A 25,766-nucleotide genomic window follows, 5' to 3' on the forward strand; every position below is an offset into this window, starting at 1 on the left:
TAATGTTTTTTTTAAATGTATGGCTTAAAGGGATAGTTCACCCAAAAATGGAAATTCTGTCATCATTTACTCACCCTTGTGTCATTCCAAACCTGTATGACTTTCTAAGAAAGAAAAGAAAGTGATGTGATGTGTGTTTTCAAGTATGGTGTCCCATATTCGGAATTTGAGCTCTGCATTTCACCCATCCAAGTGCACACACACAGCAGTGAGTATTGAACGCACACACTCCGTGAACACACACCAGGAGCAGTGGGCAGCAATATTTGCTTGCTCAAGAGCACCTCAGTTGTGGGTAATGAGAGTGGAAGAGAGCGCTGTTCATTCACTCCCCCCACCTACATTTCCTGCCGGTACTGAGACTCAAACCTGCGACCTTCGGGTTACAAGTCCGACTCTCTAACCATTAGGCCACAACTTTTTTTTTCCCCCCAAAGAAAGTGAAAGATTTTACAATGGGCACTGGTTTTCTGTGCCGTCTCAGACGAAAAAGATGGGACTCGAACCCACAACACTTAGCTCCGAAGGCTGATGCCTTATTCATTAGGGCACTGGTTTCTTTGTTCTTTGGAACATTAAAGAAGATATTTTGAAGAATGTTGATAACAAAACAGTTTTGGTTCCCATTGACTTTCATTATACGGACAAAAAAAATACAATGGAAGTCAAGGGGAACTGAAAATAATTGGTTACCAGCAATATTCAAAATATTTTTTTTGTGTCTGTGCTCTTCAGAAGAACATACAGTCGACATACAGTCTGAGAACTTACCTGCGTTTTCCACCATTCTCCCTGCATTCTTCTCCATCCAGTGTGGACTGGGCTTTAACACGGGGCCGGTGTCTCCTCCTCTCTCCATTCCCTCCTTCGCCCTCTTTTTGACCTCGAACCCTACTCTCACCCCTGCCTCCATTACCGATCGGGCCGTTTCCGTTCCCGTTGAGCTCTCTTGAACGGCGAGAATGATGGTGTCTGTGTTCTCTCTCCTCCATCCCTATGCCCTCCTCAGGAGAGCCAGCCATGTGGTTCATGTGTCCCCCATCCTGACTGCTGCTGCGCTCCAGGCCACCCTGGTGCTCTCTGTTTCGGCTGTGGTGTCTATGCTGCCGCCCTTCTCCGGCATCTCCATTCTCTCCTCGAAATCGATGGGGCTTCTTTGTCGGTTGACTCTCTCGACTGTCCCCATCTCCATCAGTCCTGGAATTGTCCACAGTGCCATCTCGATGTTCCACCACCAGAGGCCGATCGTGGTGGGTCTTCATGTCGGGCCGCAGATGCAGCGCAGAAGACATGTGCAGACGCTCTTCGGGCTCTAGTTCGTTGAAAAGGGCCTCGCTGCTGTTGCGCAGATTGTGTCTGCGCAGCTGGTTGGTGCGCTGCTCCCATATGGACATCTTCTGCAGTGACCTCTGCTGCTCTTTACTGAGGGACGGGAGAACATTCGCCTGAATTACACACATCAATATGTACCTACTCCGATAACACCCACATCCATGAGCCTACCACTGTCGACCACTCAAAATCACCACAATCACAGTAAGTTTTCATGATATCATATGGCATGAGTTTGACATAAGATGACATGATCAACAGTAATGTTGTTTGCAAACAATACAGCATGAATGTCTTTCTTTGTTTTGAATTCTTTGTTTTGTTTTTTAAGACTAAACAAGAGTATATAATTCTGCAAAGAAATTAGCCAATCAAAACAGAGGTAGGCCTAATTTAAAATCTTGAAGGTACAGGAAGCTCTTAAAAAAAGTAAGTAAAGTATTAAAATTAAAACTAAAAGTGAAATAAAAATACAGTTATATAGAAAATATACATGTATAAACAAAAAAAATGAAATGTACAACAAATGTAATGTACAACAAATGTACAACAAAATTACTGAAACCTAAAATAGGTAACTTTACTTTACTAACTAAATAAAGTACAAAAAAATAAAAGTGAACTTAAAATATTAACAAATACAATAAAAGTATTTATCAAAACAGAGGTCATTTGCATACAGTTCATTCATTCTTAAAGGTAGGGGTGAGCGGGGCACAACCTAACGCAGGGCTAGTTGTAACACACATGGTTTAAAACTTTCCACACATGCCAGCATGACGAAACTTAATGTATTTACTAGTTGCCAAATAAAAAAAATAAAAAAAATATTTGGAAGATATCACTGAACATTTATTTAACCATAGCAAAAGTAAATTTCTTACATAAGTAATTTTTTTGGCAATTGAGCTAGTTCTTTAATGCTGATCGAAATAGCAGAAGATCCTAGCCAGGTTTAAATCCTGGTTGCACAAGTGGGGCATGTTGTGACACTGCGTTACAATGTGCCCCTATTAGAACTATGCTATTCTATTCTATACTTTTATGAATTCTATTGAGAAACCATGAGAAAAAGGTGAAAAAAAAAGATCCACGATCCAGTCGATGTTCAGAAATTATTAATTATTATTATGTTTTTAACTATGCTGTATATCTGTTTTGTGGTGTGTTCATTGTCAAACTCAAAAATAATTTATTTTTAATTATTAAAAAATGCCATTCTTTTATATGAAAAAGTTAATAATTGCATTTTATTGACAAAATGTTTTAGTTTGTTATTTTTTTGTTGTTGATTAGATCAGATAGCATTTTAAAGCTGTCATATGGCCATGTTACAATGTGCCCCTCACATGTTACAATGTGCCCCACCTATGGGGCATGTTGTCACGCTTCACTTCCATTCTTTCGGGATAAATCAAGAAAAATGTATACACTCTATTAATGAAACAAACCCACATATTTGTAATAGACGTGAGAAATTAATGTGGGGAAAAATAAATACTCTGAACCCAAAGTGAATTTACACAAACTGAGAAAGTCAAAAAATGTTAGGTTGTGTCCTGCTCTCCCCTACTTTTAAAGTCACTTTTGGGTGAGCTACCCCTTTAAGAATATGAGGCTCTCAAGCATCCGAGTGGAACAGTGGTTGGCATAGATGTTTTTCTATACAGTATACAGTTTCAGTATAATCTGTACCTCATGCTCTTTGACTCATGCATTTCACTTACGTCCAACACCAAATGCATTGTTAAGAAGAGACAGAGACTACAGGGACTCAGAAGCCCTAATGATGTGCTAATAGCATGTGCTAATGATAAAATCACTGAATTTGAACAAAAATAATAATAGCATCCTGAGCTGTCACTATACCTCACACAGCGACGACATGGAGTGTAGACATAACTCCTTTGAGACACATTCAGGGTAGCACAACACAGAAAAATGACAGACATGTTTAAGACAAACAATCACATTATATGAAAGAGGTCAAGAGAGAAAGGAAGAACAACTAGTGAGAAAGAAAAACACAGAAATAGACAAATGCAACAAGAAATGGGAATTTTGACACACAAACAACACAAAACCTTTAGATGTCAGTATAATTTCAATGCACCAAATGATGTTTTCTGATGAAAAGTCCCATTCTATCCCTTGCATGCAGAAACATACACACACAAATCCCGAACCCACACACTACAAAGCCCGTTGATCCAAATAGTCAGTGAAGCTTGCAGACAGCACACCCAGACTGCTCTGGCCTTCATTCATATTGGAAAAGTTATCCGCTATCAAAAGGATAAAAATCAAAGTGCTGCAGGCCTCTGAGCCTTCACATCTATAATACATCTATCTAAGGACAAAAGGAGACCATGTAGAGGAGGAATAACAACCTCCAAGTACCAAGCACAAATAGTGTAAAAAAAAAAAAAAAAAAATATTTGTGTACTAATTAAGAGGGAATGTATAATGTCTCTGAACAATACGTATAATGTCTTATTCAAATTTGCATAATAAAAGTCTTTAAATTGTTATGACCTTATCTCTAAATTATCTATCTATTAATCTATCAATCTATCAATCTATCTATCTATCTATCTATCTATCTATCTATCTATCTATCTATCTATCTATCTATCTATCTCTAAATTATCTATCTATTAATCTATCAATCTATCAATCTATCTATCTATCTATCTATCTATCTATCTATCTATCTATCTATCTATATATATATATATATATACATCCATCTATCTAAGTAACTTTTTTGCAACAGGCTAGCAAATATTCAAACATACATAAAGCCGAAATCTTTTCGTACCCATTTTTTTTTCTTTCTGTTTGTTTCTTAATTTCAGACAACATTCTGTGAAGCCAACATTCAAGGTTGTGTTGATTAAAGTGTTGATTAACTGGAATCTGTATGAAAGCATTTGTTTACTACTAAAAAGTAATGCTGTGATCAACCCCAAAATCAATGAGATGAGCTATGAATAAAAAGACAGAGAGGGGAAACAATGAGAGAATTAAAGCATTGAAGAGATAGGAAGAGGAGAGGAGTGGAGTGGAGTGGAGTGGAGAGGAGAGGAGAGGAGAGGAGAGGAGAGGAGTGGAGAGGAGAGGAGAGGAGAGGAGAGGAGAGGAGAGGAGAGGAGAGGAGAGGAGAGGAGAGGAGAGGAGAGGAGAGGAGAGGAGAGGAGAGGAGAGGAGAGGAGAGGAGAGGAGGAGTATTGTAAGTGAGAGCACAACTCACGGTGAGTGAACGCTGCAGACTGAAGACCTGCGAGAGATTGCATCTCGATTTTGCTTTACAAAACTGCACATGCGAAACAAAAACAAAACAAAAGAATGAGACACAAACTCAACTGAAAAAAGTGCCGAGGGAGCAGATGGCAGTCAGGGTGATGTCACTCTGTCTGCCAACCTGCCCCTGTGTGTTTCAAATACAAGACACAAACATTGGTAACACTTCAGTAAAGGACACTTTAAACACTGTACAGACTGTGGCCATGGAGAATGTCTCAAGACTTTAAAAATGCATGAAACAGTTATTATGAAATTATTTTAAAAATAAATCACAGTTTGAAATTCTGGCCCTCCACTTCAGTGTCACCAAAATATAAAGCTAATAATACATGTGTTTAAAACAACTCAGACGAAATTAAAGATATTTAAACAAGCTGCATTATAGAAATGTACAGTTGGCAGTTTTGTGATTTTGATTTGATGTGATCAAATGAAATGTGGATTATAATTAGTTTTGTTAAGAAATATTGAGGTGACAATTGTAAAGTACTAACATCATGTGCTCTGTGAACAGAAAAAAAATGGTTACACATATGAAAACAAATATAAATTAAAGTAGCACAAGACAACCATTCAGATTGTTTTTGTTTTTTTAAAACCTACTGCAGATTGGCATTACTCAGTGTTTCTTCAAATAAAGTCACTTGTATAGAAGAGGATGATTTGTGTAGATTTGTAAAAAAAAATAGTTTCTCTTATAGTTAAAACTGTCTTAGAAACGTTTAACAAAGGAATATACTAAATAATATAAATCATATTGTATAATTTTTAGAGTTATTAAATTATATAATTATACAATATATTTTTTAAATAATAATTTCTATGATAATCCAATTAAAAAGTGAAATAAGCAAACCACTTGAAATTATATTCTAGAAAATTATAAACTTTTACATAAATCATGTTGTGGATTCGTTTCCACCATGATCGATACGGTTATCAACTGTTAGTGTAGCAAGACAAATGAGTCGACCTTTTAAATGTAATTTCCGTCACTTTCTGTTTGATGTTTACAAATTACTGTAAATAAACTAATGAGAGTGTGAAGGGGCCAAAAGTGCTCATAGTTGAAGAAACACTCTAATTTCACACCTAATTTCCTTAAACTACAAAACGTTTTAGATTTATTTACCTCGTAGAAGCTTTCAGGCAAAAATGTGCATATGTAAAAAACTCTGCAGATGTCATATAATTAAAATATAATAATATACTGTAGCTTTGAAACACCATAAACACAATTATGAAGAGCAGACTACACAGAGCAGGTTTAAAGGGGAGGCCAGGATCACACTGACATTGACTATACAAACAATCAAGCAATCACAAAAAACTTAACAGAGAAGTAACAAACAACAGCTACAGTGCACATTATAGGAAAAGTTCCATAGAGCAAAGTTGGATACAAAACAAATAAAAAACCAAAGGGAAAGTAACACAGACACTTACGCTGCTATTGAGATGTTGGCAGCAGACATGGGGCTGACCTCCTTCACCTCCATGGCCTTCTGAAGAGCCAAGCTCTTCTTCGCTGCCTCCTCTTGTTGTTCTTCATCCTAAATTCAAGGACATTGCAGAAATAAAAGGTCAGGAAAAAGGAAACATACTGCCTCATCTGCCTCAGTGTGTTTTTTAAATGTGTAATAGCAAAAACAAAGCATAATATTGTCAGACAGTAAATCAGGTGACATGCAGATATAGGGAGCCTTATTACGGTCAGATTACCTTTGTCAGCTCCTGTGCGTTGGCGAGGTTATCCACGGCAATGGCCAAGAATACATTGAGAAGCGTGTCTGGTTGTTATCAGGTTAGAGAATTGTCTGTATTTCATATCGCATTTCAATTAAAGGGATAGTTCACCCGAAAATGAAAGTTCTGTCATCATTTACTCCCCCTCAAGTTGTTCCAAACCTGTATACATTTCTTTGTTCTGCTGAACACAAAGGAAGATATTTTGAAGAATGTTAATGTCAATGGGGCCCGAGATCTGCTTGGTTACAAACATTCTTCCAAAAATCTTCCTTTGTGTTCACCAGAACAAAGAAATGCATACAGGTTTGGAACAATTTATAAGTGAGTAAACAATGGCACAATTTTTATTTTTGGGTCAACTATCCCTTTAACATAATTTAGATTTGCATTGAGACAGATTATATTTTCACATTTTATCAATAATTTCAAGAAATTAATTGTAATGAATTTGAGTTAATAAAATCTTTTTTTTCATGAAAAAGTATAAAACATAAAAATATAAAAATTTCTCAAATAACAAAATAAAAATGTATATTTATTTATTTCAACATGTTATTTGCCTCTTAGAATATTCACAGTAAGGTTTTCCATTTGCAGAACCTTTTAATGTACTGTAGATGCATTAAAAATCTTTTTGTCCTAACCAGACGCAACTCTGTGACGTGTGATAAAAGGTATCAGACCTTTCATCCTAACCAGCTGCGATAGTGATACATGAAGAGCAACAGGGGATTCTATTTTAGAAACAGTTTCTATTCATGTGACGTCGCGGCTGGAACACCAACATACAAAGAATAATAATCTCAGGTACTGTTTATGTGCTTTAATTAATGTTAAAATAAATTATTATGAGTTTGAATGTCATTTTGTGTCGCCTTTATGAATGCAACGATGGATAAATCACCTCAGATTTAAAAAAAAACATACAAATTGTGAACTCAAAATGAACAAACAAGTGTATCCTATGACAAAATTTGTTTCAGTCACTCAGTATGTCTTTTTAATAATGTTCAAATGGTGTAATATCTATAAATTTGATTCTGTACTTATCCATTTCATTGCGAGTGCAGTTCGCTTGCAAAGAGAGCTCTACTCATACCCTCTTCTGATTGGCTGTGATTGATTTGTCATGTCTCAAAGTTGAGTTGCTTCTGTTGTGGACGGACAAATTGCTTGTCGCTGAAATCAATAGGTTACTATCGTAACCCCGGTTCTCTGAAACATCGAGTGGAGAGATCCACCTATGGGAAGGGCATCCGTACCTGACCTCTGCAGAAGCATCCAATTGCACCAAGTCTGGCTAGACAGACAGAAGCGCGCAGCCAATGCCAGGTGAGGCCACACCCCCTCACCTAAGGGCATATAACATCTGGGCGCGCTGCTATTCCTCAGTAAGTATATTCGCTTCTCGTGCAGCAAGCGGGGCAAAGCTGGTGGATCTCTCCACTCGATGTTTCAGAGAACCGGGGTTACGATAGTAACCTATTGTTCTCTTTCATCATCTCGTGTTCGAGATCCACCTATGGGAGAGACATGGACAGCTCCCCGATTGCCCAATACACTCACAGTGAGGTTCTGAAAGCCAGAGAAAGACGGTCACCCCGGGGAGGCGGTGCCTGACACGTCCATTAATCATGAACCTGCAAAGGTGACGCCACACCGACTGCTGTGGACACGCAGGACATGAAGCATGCATGAGACACATACATGAAAGTACCCCCAACCCACCAAGGCACATAAACTAAACCCATAACGGGAAGTAAATGTTTGGTGGCAAGAATGAACATGACCAGCCGGGCCATTCACTCTTATTGGTTTCAACAGGGTACAGGGAAGAGCTAAGAAGACCCAACCCCTAAAACCGAATGTGCTACCGAGGTTCTGGTGACATCCAGCCGGTAGTAACGCACAAAGGTATGAGGAGAAGCCCAACTGGCAGCGGAGCAGATGTCCTGCAGTGACACTCCCCTAAACAAAGCCCAAGAGGCGGCTAAGCCCCTTGTGGAATGAGCTCTGATGCCCCTTGGGGGCTGCACTCCCTTTGCTTCATAAGCCATAGTTATAGCGCCCACAACCCAATGTGAGAGGCGTTGCTTCGATATGGGACTCCCTCTGTGCGGAGGGGCCCATGAAACAAAGAGCTGGTCGCTCTTCCGGAAAGCGCTGGTCCTGGTCATATAAGCCTGTAAAGCACGGACTGGACACAGAGCATTCAGCCTCTGATCCTCCAGAGAGGTAAAAGGTGGAGGGTGAAAAGCGGACAGCTCCAACACCTCCGAAGTGAACGCAGGGAAGCACTTCGGCATGAAGGCCGGGTTAGGCTTAAGGGAAACCTTATCTCCACTGAGGGAGAACTTAGTGCACGAGGGGTGAACCGAGAGTGCATGTAGCTCACTGACACGTTTGGCAGATGCCAAGGCCAAGAGCAAAGCTGTCTTGAAGGACAGCAGCTTAAGGGAAATACTCCCCAGGGGCTCAAAAGGATGTTGAGACAGTGCTTCCAGCACCATGGAGAGGTCCCATTCCGGAACAGTTCTCCTGATGACTGGCAACGAGCGGCGTGCACCCTTCATGAATCTGCGGATTAGAGGGTGCTGCCCGACAGTAGAGCCCTCAAAACCCACATGACAGGCTGAAATCGCAGCCAAATAGACCTTAATGGTGGAAAAAGACCTCCCTTTTTCCATGAGGTCCTGAAGGAAACACAAAATATCAGGAACTGAGCACTGATAAGATGTGAGACCGCGCCCATCGCACCACCCTTCGAACACGTGCCACTTACAGCCATATAAGGACCGTGTAGAGACGGCCCTGGCATTCTGAATAGTGGCGACCACACGCGGCGAAAGCCCAAGTGCGTTCAGGTTCGTCCTCTCACGGGCCAGGCCCAGAGAGCCACCCTGTCCGGGTGGGGGTGGTAAATCTCCCCGTTGGCTTGGGACAATAGATCCGTGCGAACGGGAAGGCGCCACGGCTCGGCGTATAACAGAGGAATTATCTCCGCCAGCCATGGTGCCTTGGGCCACCTGGGTGCTATCAGAATGAGAGACAGGCCCTGCTCTCTCACCCTGGCCAATGAGGGAATTATCAGGCACAGGGGAGGAAAAGCATACAGGAGCACTCTGGGCCATGGGTGGGCCAGTGCGTCTACCCCGAGGGGCGCGTCCATGTCCCTTAGAGAGAAGAACATAGGACAATGGTAGTTTTCGCGCGAGGCGAATAGATCTACGCTCGCCCGTCCGAATCTCATCCATAGCATTTCCACTATCTGAGGGTGAAGACGCCAATCTCCGTAGATTGGGTTTCCCCTTGATAGCAGATCCGCACCTCTGTTCAGAATGCCCGGAACGTGAGTTGCGCGTAACGACAGGAAAACCCGTCTGCTCCACACCAAAAGCTTGTAAGCTAGAGCGTGGAGTTTCGACGAGCGCATGCCGCCCTGACGGTTGATATAAGCCACAGCCGTGGTATTGTCGCACCGTACTAGAACGTGATGTCCCTGCAGGCGAGGCAGAAAATGATTCAGAGCTTTCCAAATGGTTAAAAGCTCTAAATAGTTTATGTGCGCTGAACGTAGTCTGTTTGGCCACAGACCGTTCACCGTTCTGCCCTCCTGGGTGGCACCCCAGCCTGTCAAGGACGCATCTGTCGTCACAACTTTCCGCATCGTAACCGCCCCCAGAGGGGTTCCCCGTGCGTAAAAGTTCTCGCTCTCCCAGTGGCGCAAGGTCGCCGAGCAGGCGCGTGTCACTGTTACCGAGCGGCAAAGGTCGCGAATCGGGCTGAAATGTAGTGACAAGACCCATTTCATGAACGCCCTCATCCTCAGAAGTCCCAATGGCACAACTTGGGTGGATGAAGCCATGAGACCCTGTAGCCTGAGACATGTGCGATATTGCACTTTCGCCCCTTCTCTGAACTGCGTCAGACAGTTCATCAGAGAGCGAACGCGCTCTTGAGAGAGGCGCGCTCGCATGGAGACCGAATTCAACTCCAAGCCCAAGAAAATGACATTCTGACTGGGCGTGAAATTGCTCTTGCTCACATTCACTTGAAACCCGAGCGATGTGATGTGCGCGAGCACACGGTCGGTGTCCTGCAACACCTTCTCCTTTGATTCGGCTATGATGAGCCAATCGTCTATATAAGTCAGGATTCTCAGACCTGATATTCTCAGAGGTGCTAAGCCCGCCTCCGCGCACAGACAGAAAGACCGGGGACTCAAACTGAGTCCAAACGGAAGAACTGTGAATTCGTAACATATGCCCTGGTAGGCGAAACGAAGAAACTTCCTGTGCGGAGGATAGATGCTTATGTGAAAGAAAGCATCTTTCAGATCGACTGATGTGAACCAGTCGTTCTGTTTTATGGCACGGGCGAGTGCGCCTTGTGTCAGCATTCTGAAATTGTATTTCCTCAAATGTTTGTTCAACACTCGAAGGTCCAAGATAGGGCGGAGAGAGCCGCCTTTTTTCGGGACCAGAAAATAACGGGAATAAAAACCCTGGTTCATCAGATTGGGAGGTACCACCTGAATCGCTCCCTTGTTTAAGAGAGATGAAATTTCCTCTTTCAGAATGTGAGAGGCGTTCTCTTCCGTGTGAGAAAAGAGAATGCCGTTGAAATGCGGGGGTTTTACTGCGAATTGCAATCTGTAACCCTGCATTACTGTACGCATCACCCACTCGGGAGCTGAAACGGTTCGCCAAGCCGCTTCGTGACTCGCGAGAGCTCCCGCTCGGGCCAGAGCGGAGCTGTGTGAGACCGACAGGTTTATTTGTGATGCAATGGCGCCATCTAGTGGGTACACTAGAGGCGACATGCAGGGGTTCGGAGGGATTTCCTCTCTCTGCAGTGAGATGAATTCTCTCTGCGGAGAGAGGTTTTCCCGCCGAAACGAATTCATTTGATTCGTATTTTTTTGTGTTTTGTGTGTTTTGTGTTGGGCAAACACTGGGGCCGAAGCCTTTATTGAGAGAGTGAGGGGAACAGAGTGTGGGCAGTGTGGTGTCACTGAGCTTAAACTTTCCCTTACAAAGGGCCCCCTGAACGTGGGGGGAAAACACACATCTCTCGAACACACGAGCTGGGCAGTCTCGTTTACACACGGAGAGCTGACCCATCCGCGGGACCCCCTGGGTTTTTTGGACGGGGGTCCTAGAAGAGGAGGGGAGTCCGAAGGGCTTGCGGCCCGTGAACATGGACTCGAAGCCCCCATCGGCTGAACATCAGGCAGGCCGCTTGCGTTTCGAGTCGGTGGGGTTGGAATTCGCAGGTCTCCCGGCCGCGGCCGCGGCGGGAGCGGGCTTACCCCAGTGCTTGTGTGTAGGTGCTGGGTTATGTTGCCGAGGGGGTGGTTTGTTGCGGGGCTTTTCTCTGCCCTGATGAAACTGTCGTCCCGTGGCCGGTGGGTTAGGCAAACGCACAGGGGGCGCCTGGCGTGGGACTGACTTCCTAGGAAGGCAAAGTTTGAAGGCCTCATCCTCCTTTTTCTTATCGTCACACCGTTGTTGCATCAGTGCGACGGCGGGGCCGAAGAGAGCCCGGCCGGGCTCCACCGGCGCGCCCGCGATGCGCCGTTTCTCACTGTCAGGGAGTCCCGACAGGTTCAGCCAGAGCGCGCGCTCTCCGACCACGGAAAGCGCCATGGAGCGCCCGCAAGCTTGGACGGCCTGCCGAGCGTTACGGAGGACGAGGTCGTTCACCGTTAGGATCTCCTTCCACAGGGTTTCAGAAGGATTTCCCTTTTCCAATTGTTGCCCTAACTCTTCAAGGATCTCCGCCTGGTAGGCGGAGAGGAGCGAAGAAACGTTAAGGGCCCTGACAGCCACGGCCGAGGACTTATAAGCTGCCTGGTGAACGGAGGCAGCAAAACGGTCCATCTTGTTGGGCAAGACCGGCTTGGGGGGAGCGAGCAGCCCGCCCTGAGCGGGGTTAAGGTGCCTGGCGATGGAAGGTTCGACGGTGGGAGGTTCGCCCATACCGTGCGCCGCCATGTCCTTAACCTCGAGTCCCGTGAGACCGTGTTTGAAGTCGAGCGGGTCGCTCCAATAATTTCTCATGTGCTTCGCGCACGCCGGGAGGATGGGGAAGAGTTGTTTCCTCGGGCCGGGAGGGGGTCCCAGCACTTTCCCATCATAAATATCCCTCTCCTGGTCGGTGGCGCTCTGCGGTGCCGGCCATTCGATGTTGAGACGAGCGGCCGCTCGCTCACACACTTCCAGGAGGATGGCTTGAGGCAGAACCGCGTGGGCCGTAGCCTGGGGAACACCAGAGGGCGGGATGGCCTCCTCGTCCTCTGAAACCCCAAGAATGGCCGCATCCTCCTCTTCGCCAGAACCGGGCAGGTCGTGGACGAGAGTGAGGTTGTCCCCGAAGATGTCCTCCTCGGGGAAGGCGGGATTGGGCTGGTCAGCCCAGACGAGAGACGTTGCGCCCCGGGAGGCCCCCGGTAGCGCGTCGTCATCACCGTGTCCCCCGTCCGAGTCAGAAGGGCTGAGCCCGGTGCACTGTGTCACTGCCACCTTAAGACGGCGTTTTAGCAGCTTCCTAGGCAGCAAGAGGCAGAAACTGCAATTCTCCGGGTTTTCAAGGGCTTCCCGAGCGTGCTTAAGACCCAAACAGACCACGCAAAGCTGATGAAGATCCTTAGCTGCGATGAGGGCACCACACGCGGCCGGGCAGGCCCGTGACATGCTATCCCCTGGAGAGGCTGCAGGCTTAGACAGTGACATACCAGCGAAGAAAACGGAGAAATCCGTGGCGGGCAGCCGTGAGGAGAAACGGTGAAAATAGCGAGAGCGTGGGCGGCTCCGAATGCAAAGCAGCAGTAGTTGAAAAATAAACAACTGTCACGTCCGGCGGAGGCTGATCTGGTCGATATGTCCTCCTGAAGACACGAGGTGAGCAGTGTAAAAATCCAACCGAGCTGTGAGATGCAGAGATCGCGAGAAGCGAATGTCAACTGAGGAATAGCAGCGCGCCCAGATGTTATATGCCCTTAGGTGAGGGGGTGTGGCCTCACCTGGCATTGGCTGCGCGCTTCTGTCTGTCTAGCCAGACTTGGTGCAATTGGATGCTTCTGCAGAGGTCAGGTACGGATGCCCTTCCCATAGGTGGATCTCGAACACGAGATGATGAAAGAGAACTTATTGCATCGTGTCTGGTTAGGACACACTGTGATGCTGAATATTCAAACATCTGAACATATGTAGGACAGGATACAGTTTCCAAAAAGCGTAAGAACAATGAAGTAGACCGAGGAGAACATTCCACTCCGGACGCCACCCTGGGACTCGATGCCATGATACATCACAGCATTCCAATCCTCTCCTGTCAAAATCTGCAAGAGGCATAAATAGGTCAAGCACACCAAACAGTCTTATAGTTTAACACATTAAACATTCATAAGGCCAAAATAAAATAAAGTATACCTGGAAGACTGTCATTATGGCTGCAGGGAAGCTGTCAAAGTTTGTAGTGGGTGTTTCGTCTTCAAAATTAAACCTAGTTGGGAAGAGAGAGAGAGCTTCAGTGCACTTGGTGTAAAAAGGCTTCAGAGGTACACTGAAGATTTTGATGTCAGTTCTGGTTTGCTTTAATTTGGTTTTGCGATGCAGGCCTGTCAAAGCAAGCATACTGAGTTACTAGGATCAAAATTCTGTTTTATCATTTGTACCCTTAAGCATGGCACTTATCAGTAATGTGTCGACTTGAATCTGAGGAACAATCAGAATAAGTTGTACTCGAATGAGACATGGCTTGTTTTTAGCTTTATTTTAATTGTTTTATTCACCCTCTGAATGAAAACACAGAGAGATTTTCCAAACCCTAAAACTATCCCCACAGAGACCCTAGTCTTTCATTTTGACCCCAGTAAAACACTCCCAACATTCTGGCGAAGTCAAATCAAATTCAGCCAAATATGCCACCATTTCTGAAATGCTAACAAACACATGCACTTCTAATGTTTAAAAAACTGTCTGTCAAGCAAGATTCAGATTCACCACCTCTTGCATGTAAGGCAAGGAATATTTGTCCCCGTCTCAGATGAAATCAACTGGAGGATCAGTTTTCCGCTTTTGTCATTTATCTCTGCCATTCTCTTCCTCTTTCTAACATTTTATTTTTAGATTTTAAAGTTCTTTTTTCAGCCCTCCCTTCAAATCGCCTTTCAGAGTCTGGCCTTCAAGGGAAACTCAAGATCACAGTGGTGACTCATCCATTCATAAAGAAGATTCAGAGCACGCTTGCTTTCACAACAGAGAATTACTGCGGAAGGGATATATAATTCAGTCCTGGCTTGTCGTGGGATGTGTGCATTAGCTTTACATTGTAAACACAAAGAGGTTTCCAACAGAAGCTGCAGTAGATGCATTATTGCATTCTTTGTTCACTTGAATAAGAAGCTTAGAATATGCTTGATTACACAGAATTTTGTAAATGCAAAAGGGATTTTGTAATTGGTGGGGAAGCATCGAAGGGTTTTGTACTTCATGCCTACACATGCAAACACTTACTTTCTTCATAGACCAAACCTGAGTGAGCTTGTGTTTCAGGGCCCTCAGGGGGCTCACAACTAACGACGACAAAAACAGGATGAAAACGTTGACAGAGGCTCATTTGACACAATGTTCTGCTGGAGGGAAAATCTCAAATACTTCATCGCAGTCTGATTTGCATAAGCAACTGAAAACTAAACATAAAAGTCGGTTATATCATCCGCAGACATATTTCTCTGAAACACAAGGAATAAAACAACCACTTCACTCAGAGCGTTTTAGCGAGCACAGACAGGGTCAAGAAACTCAATGGCAAAGACTAAATTAGAAAGTCTCTTCAAACCACTCAAATGTTAATGCTTGCACTCTGCAATCGCTTCCAAAACTCCAGCGCTTTCACTGGTAATCTGTATGACAGCAATTTAACAAACTCTAGGGGCATTTGACAGGACCTCAAAAACACAGTCGACAAACACAGCCAGGTGAGTTAATACGATCAGACCCTGCAGGCATTAAACCCTGATTACATCACAGCCAATAGGAGATGTGCATGTATACTGACGTCACAACACGCACGGGACAACCACCTATCAGAACACATCATCATGAATAAAGATCATAAATGCTGTACGTGTCAAATTAAAAATAGGTCTACCAGTGCATGTGAGCTTTACTTGGAAGGGCAGAGTGAGTGGATTTCCCATCTGAATCTTGAATATGCATTTCTTCCTTTAGACAAAGTCTGGCTGTGATGACTAAAAGGCATTCACATAGGATGCATTCTTGCATTAAAAATAGCTAGACGGTGCGCAACTGTACTAAAAAGAAGCCATGTTTATAATCTATTGCAAAAAATAATAAACACTAATCACTAAACTGGAGATGTTCAGATTTCTGTGATTGGATCATTGTTTAAAAACTGACAATGACCCATTGTGCACAAGAGGTCAAGGTTTGGCTGGTTTATAAATTAAAATAAAATAAAATAAAATAAAGCAGCCCAATGCAACAAAAGAGGGAGAGAAAGTGGAAGGGCATGACTAAAGCTTTCATTCATCAAGCTTGTTGTCAGCGAGGAGTCTTTCGTTTAAGTCATCAGCTCAGTAATTCTTTGAGCGTAGAGATCTAAATCCTTGTTGGCATGCCGTATCACTCCCTTTACTCACAAGAGTTGGTACGAGGGCAAAGGAATTATAGAAAAGAAGGGAGCGGATGATGGATGGACTGAAAATCTGACAGAAAATACATTTGTAAAATTTAATTGATGCGAGATGGCAACAGAAGAAAATTAATTATCTAATTAATATTGAAAGAAGGTAGGTAGGTAAGTGCGCATCCAGTAGATTCTTACGCGAACGTGAGGTTCAGCGTACAGTGCATGTACAAACCTGAATTTCGTCATCAGAAGAGTACGTGTGTACTCACATGTGCATTTAATTATTTGGCAGTATTTACATGGGTTGTAACTCATGGCGAGAGATTTGCTCTAAACTGCTCATGCGTTGAACGCCTGAGTACGTGTATGAATCAAAGGAAGTATACTTTGCAAGGCTGTGCCATGAGGCCATGGGAGAGGATATGTGAATAGTGGTGAAGTAACGCAACTGACGCTGGTCGATCACATTACAATAACAACATGATGTAGAACATTGGGATTACATTCTGCACACATTCACACTATATAGAACATACTTTTTTTGAGAAATAAGTACTTGTACAAAAGTAGTAGAGGGTATGCAAATTAGATTGCAGACAGTGTCCAGGAAGAAAATTCAAATTTAGCCAGAGCTAACAGCTCAAACTTGAGACTGACAATTACAACATATTATGAAACTGTACTTGACAGCAGGGCACATTTTACAAACCCATTACATAAATGAGATTGCACAATTGAGCACATGTTGTGACCAGTTTTGTTCATGGATAAGGCAGATGGAGCCTTGGGCTGATCTTAGTCTGACAGAAGACACAGCAAAAATGCAGTCAGGCTTTAGATCAGCTCCAGAAAACTGATCTGAAGCAGATGCCACAGGAATATTACGGAAACTTCTATTAGAGCTTCATGGTAGGCCTGTTGTGGTCATAAGGTTGCATTCAGACTGCTCCAGCCTGACACAGTTACTTTTTGATTGTAGTTATGTTTAAAACGGTTGTGCCTATTAATTAATAAAAAAGGAGCATGAGGGTTGTCTATATCTTTCAATTTGCAAATTGAAAAAAGTTAAAAAACATAAATAAATATTCTTTCTTGGATAAATCAAAGGGGTGAAATTGGACAGAAATGGCTAGAATGATGGGAGGATCATTTCAGATATCACTCACTGGCCCCCGAAGAGCTGCATGCCCAGCAGAGCAAACACCACAATGAAGAGGAAGAGGAGGAAGAGCAAGCTTATGATGGACTTCATGGAGTTTAACAGTGAAACCACCAGATTCCGCAAAGAGTTCCAATACCTGCAAAGAGAGAGAACGAGTGAGAATTAACATATCACAACATATAGAAGTGTCTCTGATCACTTTAAGGCATGTTGGTTTCAGAGTGTAAAAGATTTAAATAAATAAATAATTAAAAATAATCATCCTATGATTCTGTAAGGGGTTTGTTAGATTGTGATAGAGTGTCAAAGAGTGTTAAATTACATATAAACACACATCTACTTACTTGGTTACTTTAAAGATACGGAGCAGACGCAGGGCTCTCAGAACACTGATCCCAAAAGATGCACCAGGCTGGATTGCTGCCCACACCACCTCAAATATACTGCCCACAATTACCTGAGAATATAAATGAAGACTCTTTCAGTTATATGGGTTTATTTTTTGTAGCATCTCATTTAAGTGAGCAGATGGCAATTATTAAAATAGTCTAGATTAACTAGAAAACAAATAAAATGTAATGGTAAAATATCCATTGGAGTGAATGTGAGTAAAATGGCTCAGAACATGCATGTGGCGATCCAGCGTGGACACAAGTATCACAGTGGCTGATAATGACTGACTGGATGCAGCCTCACAGGCTCGTCTGAATCATGTGTGCTGTGACTCACCCCAAAGTCAAAACAGTTGAACGAGGAGTGAAAGTAGTTTCTGGGCCCCAGGCCGTACATCTTCAGACTCATCTCTGTCAGAAACAGACCCAGGAATACAAACTCTGCCAGGTCTAACAGCCCATAGAAATGAAAGGAGAGATTAGGTTATCCATCAACACCCAAGCTTTTCCCACACAAACCTTCAAAACTAATGCTATTATAAGGTAGAGCTGGGCAACAAAGCTCAAATAAATAAAACACCAATATTTTTCAGCATTTCGACTAACTTCAATATATACTTTTTTTTAAAAAAAGATTTATTAAATAAATTAAATATATGTATTTAAATGTATTTATATCTCAATATTTATCTCAAGTTGTTTTTATTTTATTATAACTATTTTATTATATTATAATTTAACAATACACAATAATCACAGTGTTGTTATTGTTAGCTACAACTAAAACCATTAAATATAATTAAGCGTTAAAAATTCAGTTTTATTTTTTGTAATTTTATTACGAATGTAATTGTATTATTGTATTTACTTAACTTTACTTAATTGAGGCTGAAATAAAAAAAAAGTATACATATTACATGAAAAACTAAAATTAGAAATGTTGCTTTGGAAACTAACTGAAATCAATAAGTTTAATACAATAATACAATTACATTCGTAATAAAATTACAAAAAATAAAACTGAAAAAAATAAAAGTAAATGGAAATATTTCAAAAAAATATATATAAAATTTACAAAAGCGCATAACAAAATAAATAAAACAAACTAAAATGAAAATGACAATACAGAAATATACGCTAATTCAAAATAATAATAATAATAATATATTAATAACACTGAATATATGAAAAATGCCACAGGTATTAAGTGATTAATCTGAATCCTAGCTTTGAATTGATTCATTAAAACAAGCTGCTTTATAGAAATGAATGAAATTTATCAAGTCATTTTTTGCTTGAGAAACTGAAATGAGATGCTATTACTGTAAAAGATGCCATAAAAACGTCGGTCTCAAATCTTTCACGTTCATGAGTCATGACTCACGAAGTAAGGAGAGATTGCAAAACTAGTATAATGACATGCAGTTTAGGAAGCTAAATAGCCCAAAAATGTAAATAATTAATGTGTTTTGACACAGTTCAATTGTATTTGCTAGTGAACAGAAAGCAAGCGCTCTTACACAGGGCCTTGGTGAGCCCCTCAGGCTGGTCGTAATGGACCATAGCCACGCACATCGTGTTCAATCCCACCAAGCAGAGAACGATCCAGTAGAAACTTTGTGCCTTCACCATCCGCCGGATGAAAAAGCGTATCCTCTTTTCCTTTCGACGGAAGTACGAGGAGCTATCGTTCTTACTGCTCTTCAGGCTAGCTCGGGCGAAAGGTGATCCAGGTGGCGCTAGAGAGAAAAAAACATTCAAAAACAAATTAAGGGAAGATACTTAAACTCTGATCACAGAGCTACTACTGTAAATTCATCTTTAATGTAACTGAATAATACATCCAAGAATATAAATGTCATTTTGTTGAGATAAGTGGCATTGGATTTTTTATTCATTTTAGTGTTAGGCTGAGATACTTGAGTGTTTGAGATTATAAATCATTCTATCAGCGTTTTAATTCTAAGAACAAAAGAGAACATCTACTCAAGCTTGAAAGATTTTAAGCCTTATAACAGCAGTACTACTGCACACAGCAGAAGTCACCTGATCCTGCTTTCCCTTCTCCATTTTACTCTCTTCAGCTAATAGGCACATTCAAGCTAATCTGAGAAACTCTGTAGAGGTTTCAGTTTACTATTTACCAAGGGAAGTGATTTCTTTGCTTTTTGCAGACTATTAATATCATTCTATACTAGATATTTAAAATAAAATAAAATCAATTGAACAAATTCTATTCTAATGCTATTTTGGAGAAAAATTTGATGCAGGCTATGTAAAAAGAAGTAGCATTTGGCTTAGACAAAAAGGGTCATGCATCACAGTAATTGACAATGAGAGTTTCTTAAGGTTAAAGGTCAAAGCTTACCGACAGAAGAGATGTCTGTGAAATGTTCCTCTCCTTCCTCAGCACTGATGAGGTCGTTTCTACCCTTTCTGGTCTTTGTTCTTTTCAGGACTGATCACAAAAAATGCATAAGCATGCAAATACATATACACAAACATTATGATAGAGTTTAAAGAAACATTAAATTCCTAATCAGATGGGGAAAAATTCTTAGCACAGTTAAGCACAAGTTATGTAAATAAAACCAAAAAACGTTTTTACTAGTATATGATTTTTATCAAATGAGGAACAAGTGGTTAACAATATTACATCTAAACAATAATTTTACTTGTCTGTCAAAACAATGTAATGTCCAATCTACTGTCTAGCTACAGTAAGAAATGTGTGCACATTACAGGCCTGATTGTGCAGTGACTCATTAGTCATGAGAAAGCACAATCCTGGGTTCCCGCCAGTCTCACACTTTCACTTTCTCTCTATCTATCCCCTCTTCTCTAAATGCATAGATCCAGTCGACACCACTAATTAAAGCTCAAGAAGGAACCATAGCTTTAATCATCTGCCCTCTGCCTGATAGTGAAAACAGTGAAGATAGAAAACTAACAGATGTAATGAGATTATGTTGTAAGAAGAGCAAAGCTATATATACAATCACAACTTTACCTGATTTACTTAATGATTAATATTGATAGTCAGCTCATTAATTACAGTAGGTTAGCAGGCCACTAAATAACAAAAACATTGATTTATAGACTGGTTTAAAAAACAAAAACCTGCCTTAAAGCAAACCACATCAAAATAGAATTTGCTATTGTCCAAGTTTTTGAATAAACATTAATGAGTTAAACGCAGGTAAATGTATATTATAAAATACACCACAACTGCAGCCTGTTGGTAACTAGAAAAAAACAGCATTACCTGCATTTTAAAAATAGTTGAACTAATGTCATGTTGCAGAAAATGAACTTAGGTTAGTTGCATCACTACTTAGCTAGTCAGTGCCAACATTGTGTGGCACGCGGGTGAGAATGTGCATGCGTATAATCCAATTATCACAGTCGTCTTAATCCCTGTAATTACTCCTGGCTTCCAAAACAGCCCAAATTGACAGAGATTATGGGCCTTGATAAAACAGTCTGCGAGTAAAAAAGCAAATAGCTCGCAGTGCGAATAGGCAATATGGCATTAAGGATAAATAAAAGAAATATTTTCTTTCCTGTCTTCACATATTTTTTACTGAAATTGGACGTTTAACTGGTTTTAAGAGTATTTTAGCATATAAATACAATACACATGGACTTTTATTTACATTTATTCTTACATCTTTGGGAAAAATTGTATTTTGAGATGGCTCTGCACAAAATGTGATTAATTCACTTATCCAGCAACTGTGCCCAGGTGAAAAGATCGAAATCTAAACTCAGATTCCAAAAAGCCATTTTGGCCCATAGCAGTGCAAAAGCATGGTCACATTAGATGGCTCATGTAACAAGAAAGCATACCTTCCACTGGCCTGCTTTATAATAGGATACTACGGTAAACCAGCCCCATTGAGCCTTGTCCAGTGCTTAATTTGAGCCGGTTCCTGTTCTGGAAAATGGATTTTTTGCATTCTGTCATAGTTTTTAAATGATCCGGCATAAACAAGCGCATTACATGGTGACAGTGCGGGCACACTGGCATGAAACAACCCAGCTAGCAGGGAACGTTCTCAGAACTTTGGCTAACATTCCCTACAAGTTTGGTTAATGTTTTAAAGAAAACATTTGAATGTAATGTTCTAAGAATGTTTTATGGATGTTTTATCATTTCAAATAATGTTCCTATAAGGTTAAATGTAAACTAAGATATAACGTTTTAACTGTAACATTTTGAGGATGTTTTGGGAATGTTGTTGAGATAACAGATAAGACAATGTTCTCAATAAAACATTGGCACAATGTTCCATAATAATAGGAGAGGAACATTATCATATCAACGTTCGCAAAATGTTTTGAGGATATCATTGAGGCCTGAGATGACAGTGTTTTTTATAAAACGTTCTTGTAATGTGATGTGTTAGCAAAGCAAGAACGTTTTAAATGTAACATTTTGAGGATGTTTTGGGAATGTTGTTGAGATAACAGATAATACAATGTTCAAAATAAAACATTGGCACAATGTTCCATAATAACAGGAGAGGAACATTATCATATCAACGTTCGTAAAATGTTTTGAGGATATCATTGAGGCCTGAGATGACGGAGTGTTTTTATAAAACGTTCTTGTAATGTGAAGTGTTAACAAAGCAAGAACATTATAACTGTAACATTTTCAGGATGTTTTGGGAATGTTGTTGAGATAACAGATAAGACAATGTTCTCAATAAAACATTGGCACAATGTTCCATAATAATAGGAGAGGAACATTATTATATCAACGTTCGCAAAATGTTTTGAGGATATCATTGAGGCCTGAGATGACAGTGTTTTTTATAAAACGTTCTTGTAATGTGACGTGTTAGCAAAGCAAGAACATTTTAAATGTAAAATTTTGAGGATGTTTTGGGAATGTTTTTGAGATAACAGATAATACAATGTTCAAAATAAAACATTGGCACAATGTTCCATAATAACAGAGGAGGAACATTATCATATCAACGTTCGCAAAATGTTTTGAGGATATCATTGAGGCCTGAGATGACGGAGTGTTTTTTATAAAACGTTCTTGTAATGTGACGTGTTAACAAAGCAAGAACATTTTATATGTAACATTTTCAGGATGTTGTTGAGGTAAAAGTTTGTAGAATCATCTTTTATAAAACATTGACACAATGTCCCATAATAACAGAGGAGGAACATTATCAAATTAACGTTCGTAAAATGTTTTGAGGATATCATTGAGGCCTGAGATGACGGAGTGTTTTTTTATAAAACGTTCTTGTAATTTGAAGTGTTAACAAAGCAAGAACATTATAACTGTAACATTTTGAGGATGTTTTGGGAATGTTGTTGAGATAACAGATAATACAATGTTCTCAATAAAACATTGGTACAATGTTCCATAATAACAGAGGAGGAACATTATCATATCAACGTTCGCAAAATGTTTTGAGGATATCATTGAGGCCTGAGATGACGGAGTGTTTTTTATAAAACGTTATTGTAATGTGAAGTGTTAACAAAGCAAGAACATTATAACTGTAACATTTTGAGGATGTTTTGGGAATGTTGTTGAGATAACAGATAAGACAATGTTCTCAATAAAACATTGGTAAAATGTTCCATAATGACAGAGGAACATTATCAAATCAACGTTCGTAAAATGTTTTGAGGATATTATTTAGTCCTGAGATGATAAAATGTTTTTAATAAAACATTCCTTTCAATTTACTTTTTAACATTTTGCATGAAACATTTTGAGGATTTTTTTAGGGATGTTGTTATCTTTTATAAATCATTAGCACAATAACAAAGGAGGAACATTATCAAAGCAACATTCATCAAATGTTTTGAGGACATTATTGGCCTGAGATGACAAAATCTCATAATATGATGAGTAACAAAAGCTCATAACATTTTAAGGATATTTTAGGGAAGCTGTTTAGGTAACAGATTGTAGAATTATTTTAACCAATAAAATATTGGCATAATGTTCCATATTAAAAGAGGAGATTATCAAAACAGCATTTGTAAAGTGTTTTGAGGATATTACTCTGAACTGTTTGAACTGTTGCGCGAAATGTGTTTAGAAGAGACGAGAAGCTGATTGGGGGTCACTGTGGATCGACGTTTAAAACTACCAATCACAGCGGGATTTTCTCATGACGTAAGAACATTTGAAATCGACAAACAGCGCAAAGAAAGTAAAGTTTTTGTTGAAGAAATCGGCGCAAAATGCCCGTTGTCTAAATTGACAAATTGCCAAACAACAGAACTCCTGGTCAACGGAAGAGCTCTTTCACAACTGTAAGTTTTTTTTTGTGTGTATTTTTCAGTTTACATATAGCTTTCTCTTATCCTTGATATATGTCTTTCAGCGTTAGATTTTACTTTCTTAGAATTGTATGACAGTCGCATTAAATCTGAGTATATGTTACTTTTGAATAACAGCTAGATATGTTTTAATCCAGACTCCAAACTGCCTGTTTGAAGATGAATATAAAACCGATGACGCAATAAAGTCTCCATTTACAACAAAGGTAGCCTACTATAATATTGTGTTCTGTGTATATGAATACTCTATTTTTGCAACTTAAAAGTGTTAATCTTATTGTCTTTTGAAAGTAAACGTTAATAATATTTCAGTAATTCATAAAGAGGTAATGGGAAAATTGGAAAAAGCATTCAGTCTAAAACGTTTTCAGTCTTTTGTGTTTCTAGCAAATATTGTATGTGCTTGTAATATCGTTGTATGTTGACAGACCATGTTTTAAAATATTTCAGGTAATTACTCTGGGGCTGATGGTCAATGTAAAGGACACAATCTGTCAAACATAAACCTGCAGAGGTGAATGGATATGGGAGCTAAAGAGACTTGTAACTGGTAGGTGGTTTTGTAACTTGTTGTAAATCTTCACAGAATTACCTTTATATTATAATACAGATTATAGTAATCTTGTTCAAATGTTAGGAAATAATTATGTTGGTTTAAGAAAGCCAACATATTGTTAACCTATTTGAACTAAATATTATTATTATTATTATTTTTCTGAGACAAAAATTTTCAACTCTTAACTCCTAGAGCTTTAGTGCTAAAAGCACCTAACACAGACCATAAATGATCTCATCCAAAAGACATCCAAAAATGAGAATTAGCCCATGATTTACTCACCCTCAAGTCATCCTTGGTGCATATGACATTCTTCTTTCAGACGAATACAATCGGAGTTATATTAAAAAATGTCCTGGCTCTTCCGAGCTTTATAATGGCAGTGAATGGCCGTTTCTGTTTTAAGTCTATAAAAGTGCATCCATCCATGATAAAAGTAATCCACACGGCTCTGGCGGGGTTATAAAGGCCTTTTGAAGCGAAGTAGTGCTGGGCGGTATACCGGTTCATACCGAAAACCGGTGTATATTTTTGTTATGATATTAATTTTTAATATACCGCCATACCGATGTATTTAATTACACAACGTTCGGAACGACGTTGTGATGCTAACATTTAGTGACATTTAGATGAACGTTTCAGACGGACCCTTTACAATGTTGCACTTCTAAGCAGCGACTGCGAGGCGAGAATAAACAGCAGTGCTCTGGTGTTACGTTACAGGGAAGATGGATGCTGCAGAACTATGGCGTTATTTTCCTGTCAAATGTCGAGAGCGCATTATTGTAGCGCGAAAGTACATTAATATAATGCGCGAGCGCGAATCTCTCTGCTCACGCGCGGAATATAATGTGCCGCGCTCTCAGATACACGCTGCTCACGTAAAGGCCTGTTCACACTGGGACGAATTTCGCGTGCGATATTCGGCAGCGTTTAACGCCTCGTGACTAAACAATGGGCGCCAATGTGAGTTACGCCACGCGTAAAAGCGTCATTTTTTTTAAAACGCCTCGGGTTCGTTTTTTTGGTTTGACGCGCCGCGTCAAAAACTATCCGACCAATGAGATTGGCGCTTTTGCTCACGTGTCTGGAGCTTCTGAAGTTACAGTAAAACACAACTTGGGGGCGCTCAAACACAAAACGGTCTTGCCGAGCACACATACGTAATGGCGAAGAAGATATACAGCGTCTACTACACCAAAGCAGAGAATGTCTAATGACCAAAGCCCGTCTACGGACATTCTCTTATTAGACATTATTATTATTAGACTTATTAGACATTCTCTGACTA

General features: G+C 40.6%; 1 protein-coding gene and 1 long non-coding RNA gene across 2 annotated transcripts in view; one reads left to right on the top strand and one right to left on the bottom strand.

Moving 5' to 3' along the window:
* cacna1bb (calcium channel, voltage-dependent, N type, alpha 1B subunit, b) overlaps positions 1-25,766 on the bottom strand; it is a 179,632-nt gene that overhangs the window by 45,723 nt on the left and 108,143 nt on the right. Inside the window, exons 12-22 of the mRNA XM_077232765.1 lie at positions 19,967-20,056; positions 19,119-19,337; positions 17,936-18,048; positions 17,551-17,663; positions 17,211-17,342; positions 13,821-13,893; positions 13,612-13,729; positions 6,361-6,428; positions 6,085-6,191; positions 4,586-4,648; positions 772-1,422 (exon numbers count right to left, since the gene is read on the bottom strand). Coding sequence (XP_077088880.1) covers positions 772-1,422; positions 4,586-4,648; positions 6,085-6,191; positions 6,361-6,428; positions 13,612-13,729; positions 13,821-13,893; positions 17,211-17,342; positions 17,551-17,663; positions 17,936-18,048; positions 19,119-19,337; positions 19,967-20,056 — 1,747 coding nt within the window. The remainder of the gene's footprint in view (positions 1-771; positions 1,423-4,585; positions 4,649-6,084; positions 6,192-6,360; positions 6,429-13,611; positions 13,730-13,820; positions 13,894-17,210; positions 17,343-17,550; positions 17,664-17,935; positions 18,049-19,118; positions 19,338-19,966; positions 20,057-25,766) is intronic.
* Positions 23,797-24,451, top strand: LOC143740747 (uncharacterized). Its single transcript, XR_013204890.1, has 3 exons — positions 23,797-23,892; positions 24,057-24,125; positions 24,370-24,451. It is a non-coding gene; the product is annotated as an uncharacterized LOC143740747 (long non-coding RNA).

Source organism: Siphateles boraxobius, unplaced genomic scaffold, assembly GCF_051911475.1.
Source record: "Siphateles boraxobius isolate OS27281-9 unplaced genomic scaffold, OSU_SipBor_1 18, whole genome shotgun sequence".
NCBI lineage: Eukaryota > Metazoa > Chordata > Actinopteri > Cypriniformes > Leuciscidae > Siphateles > Siphateles boraxobius.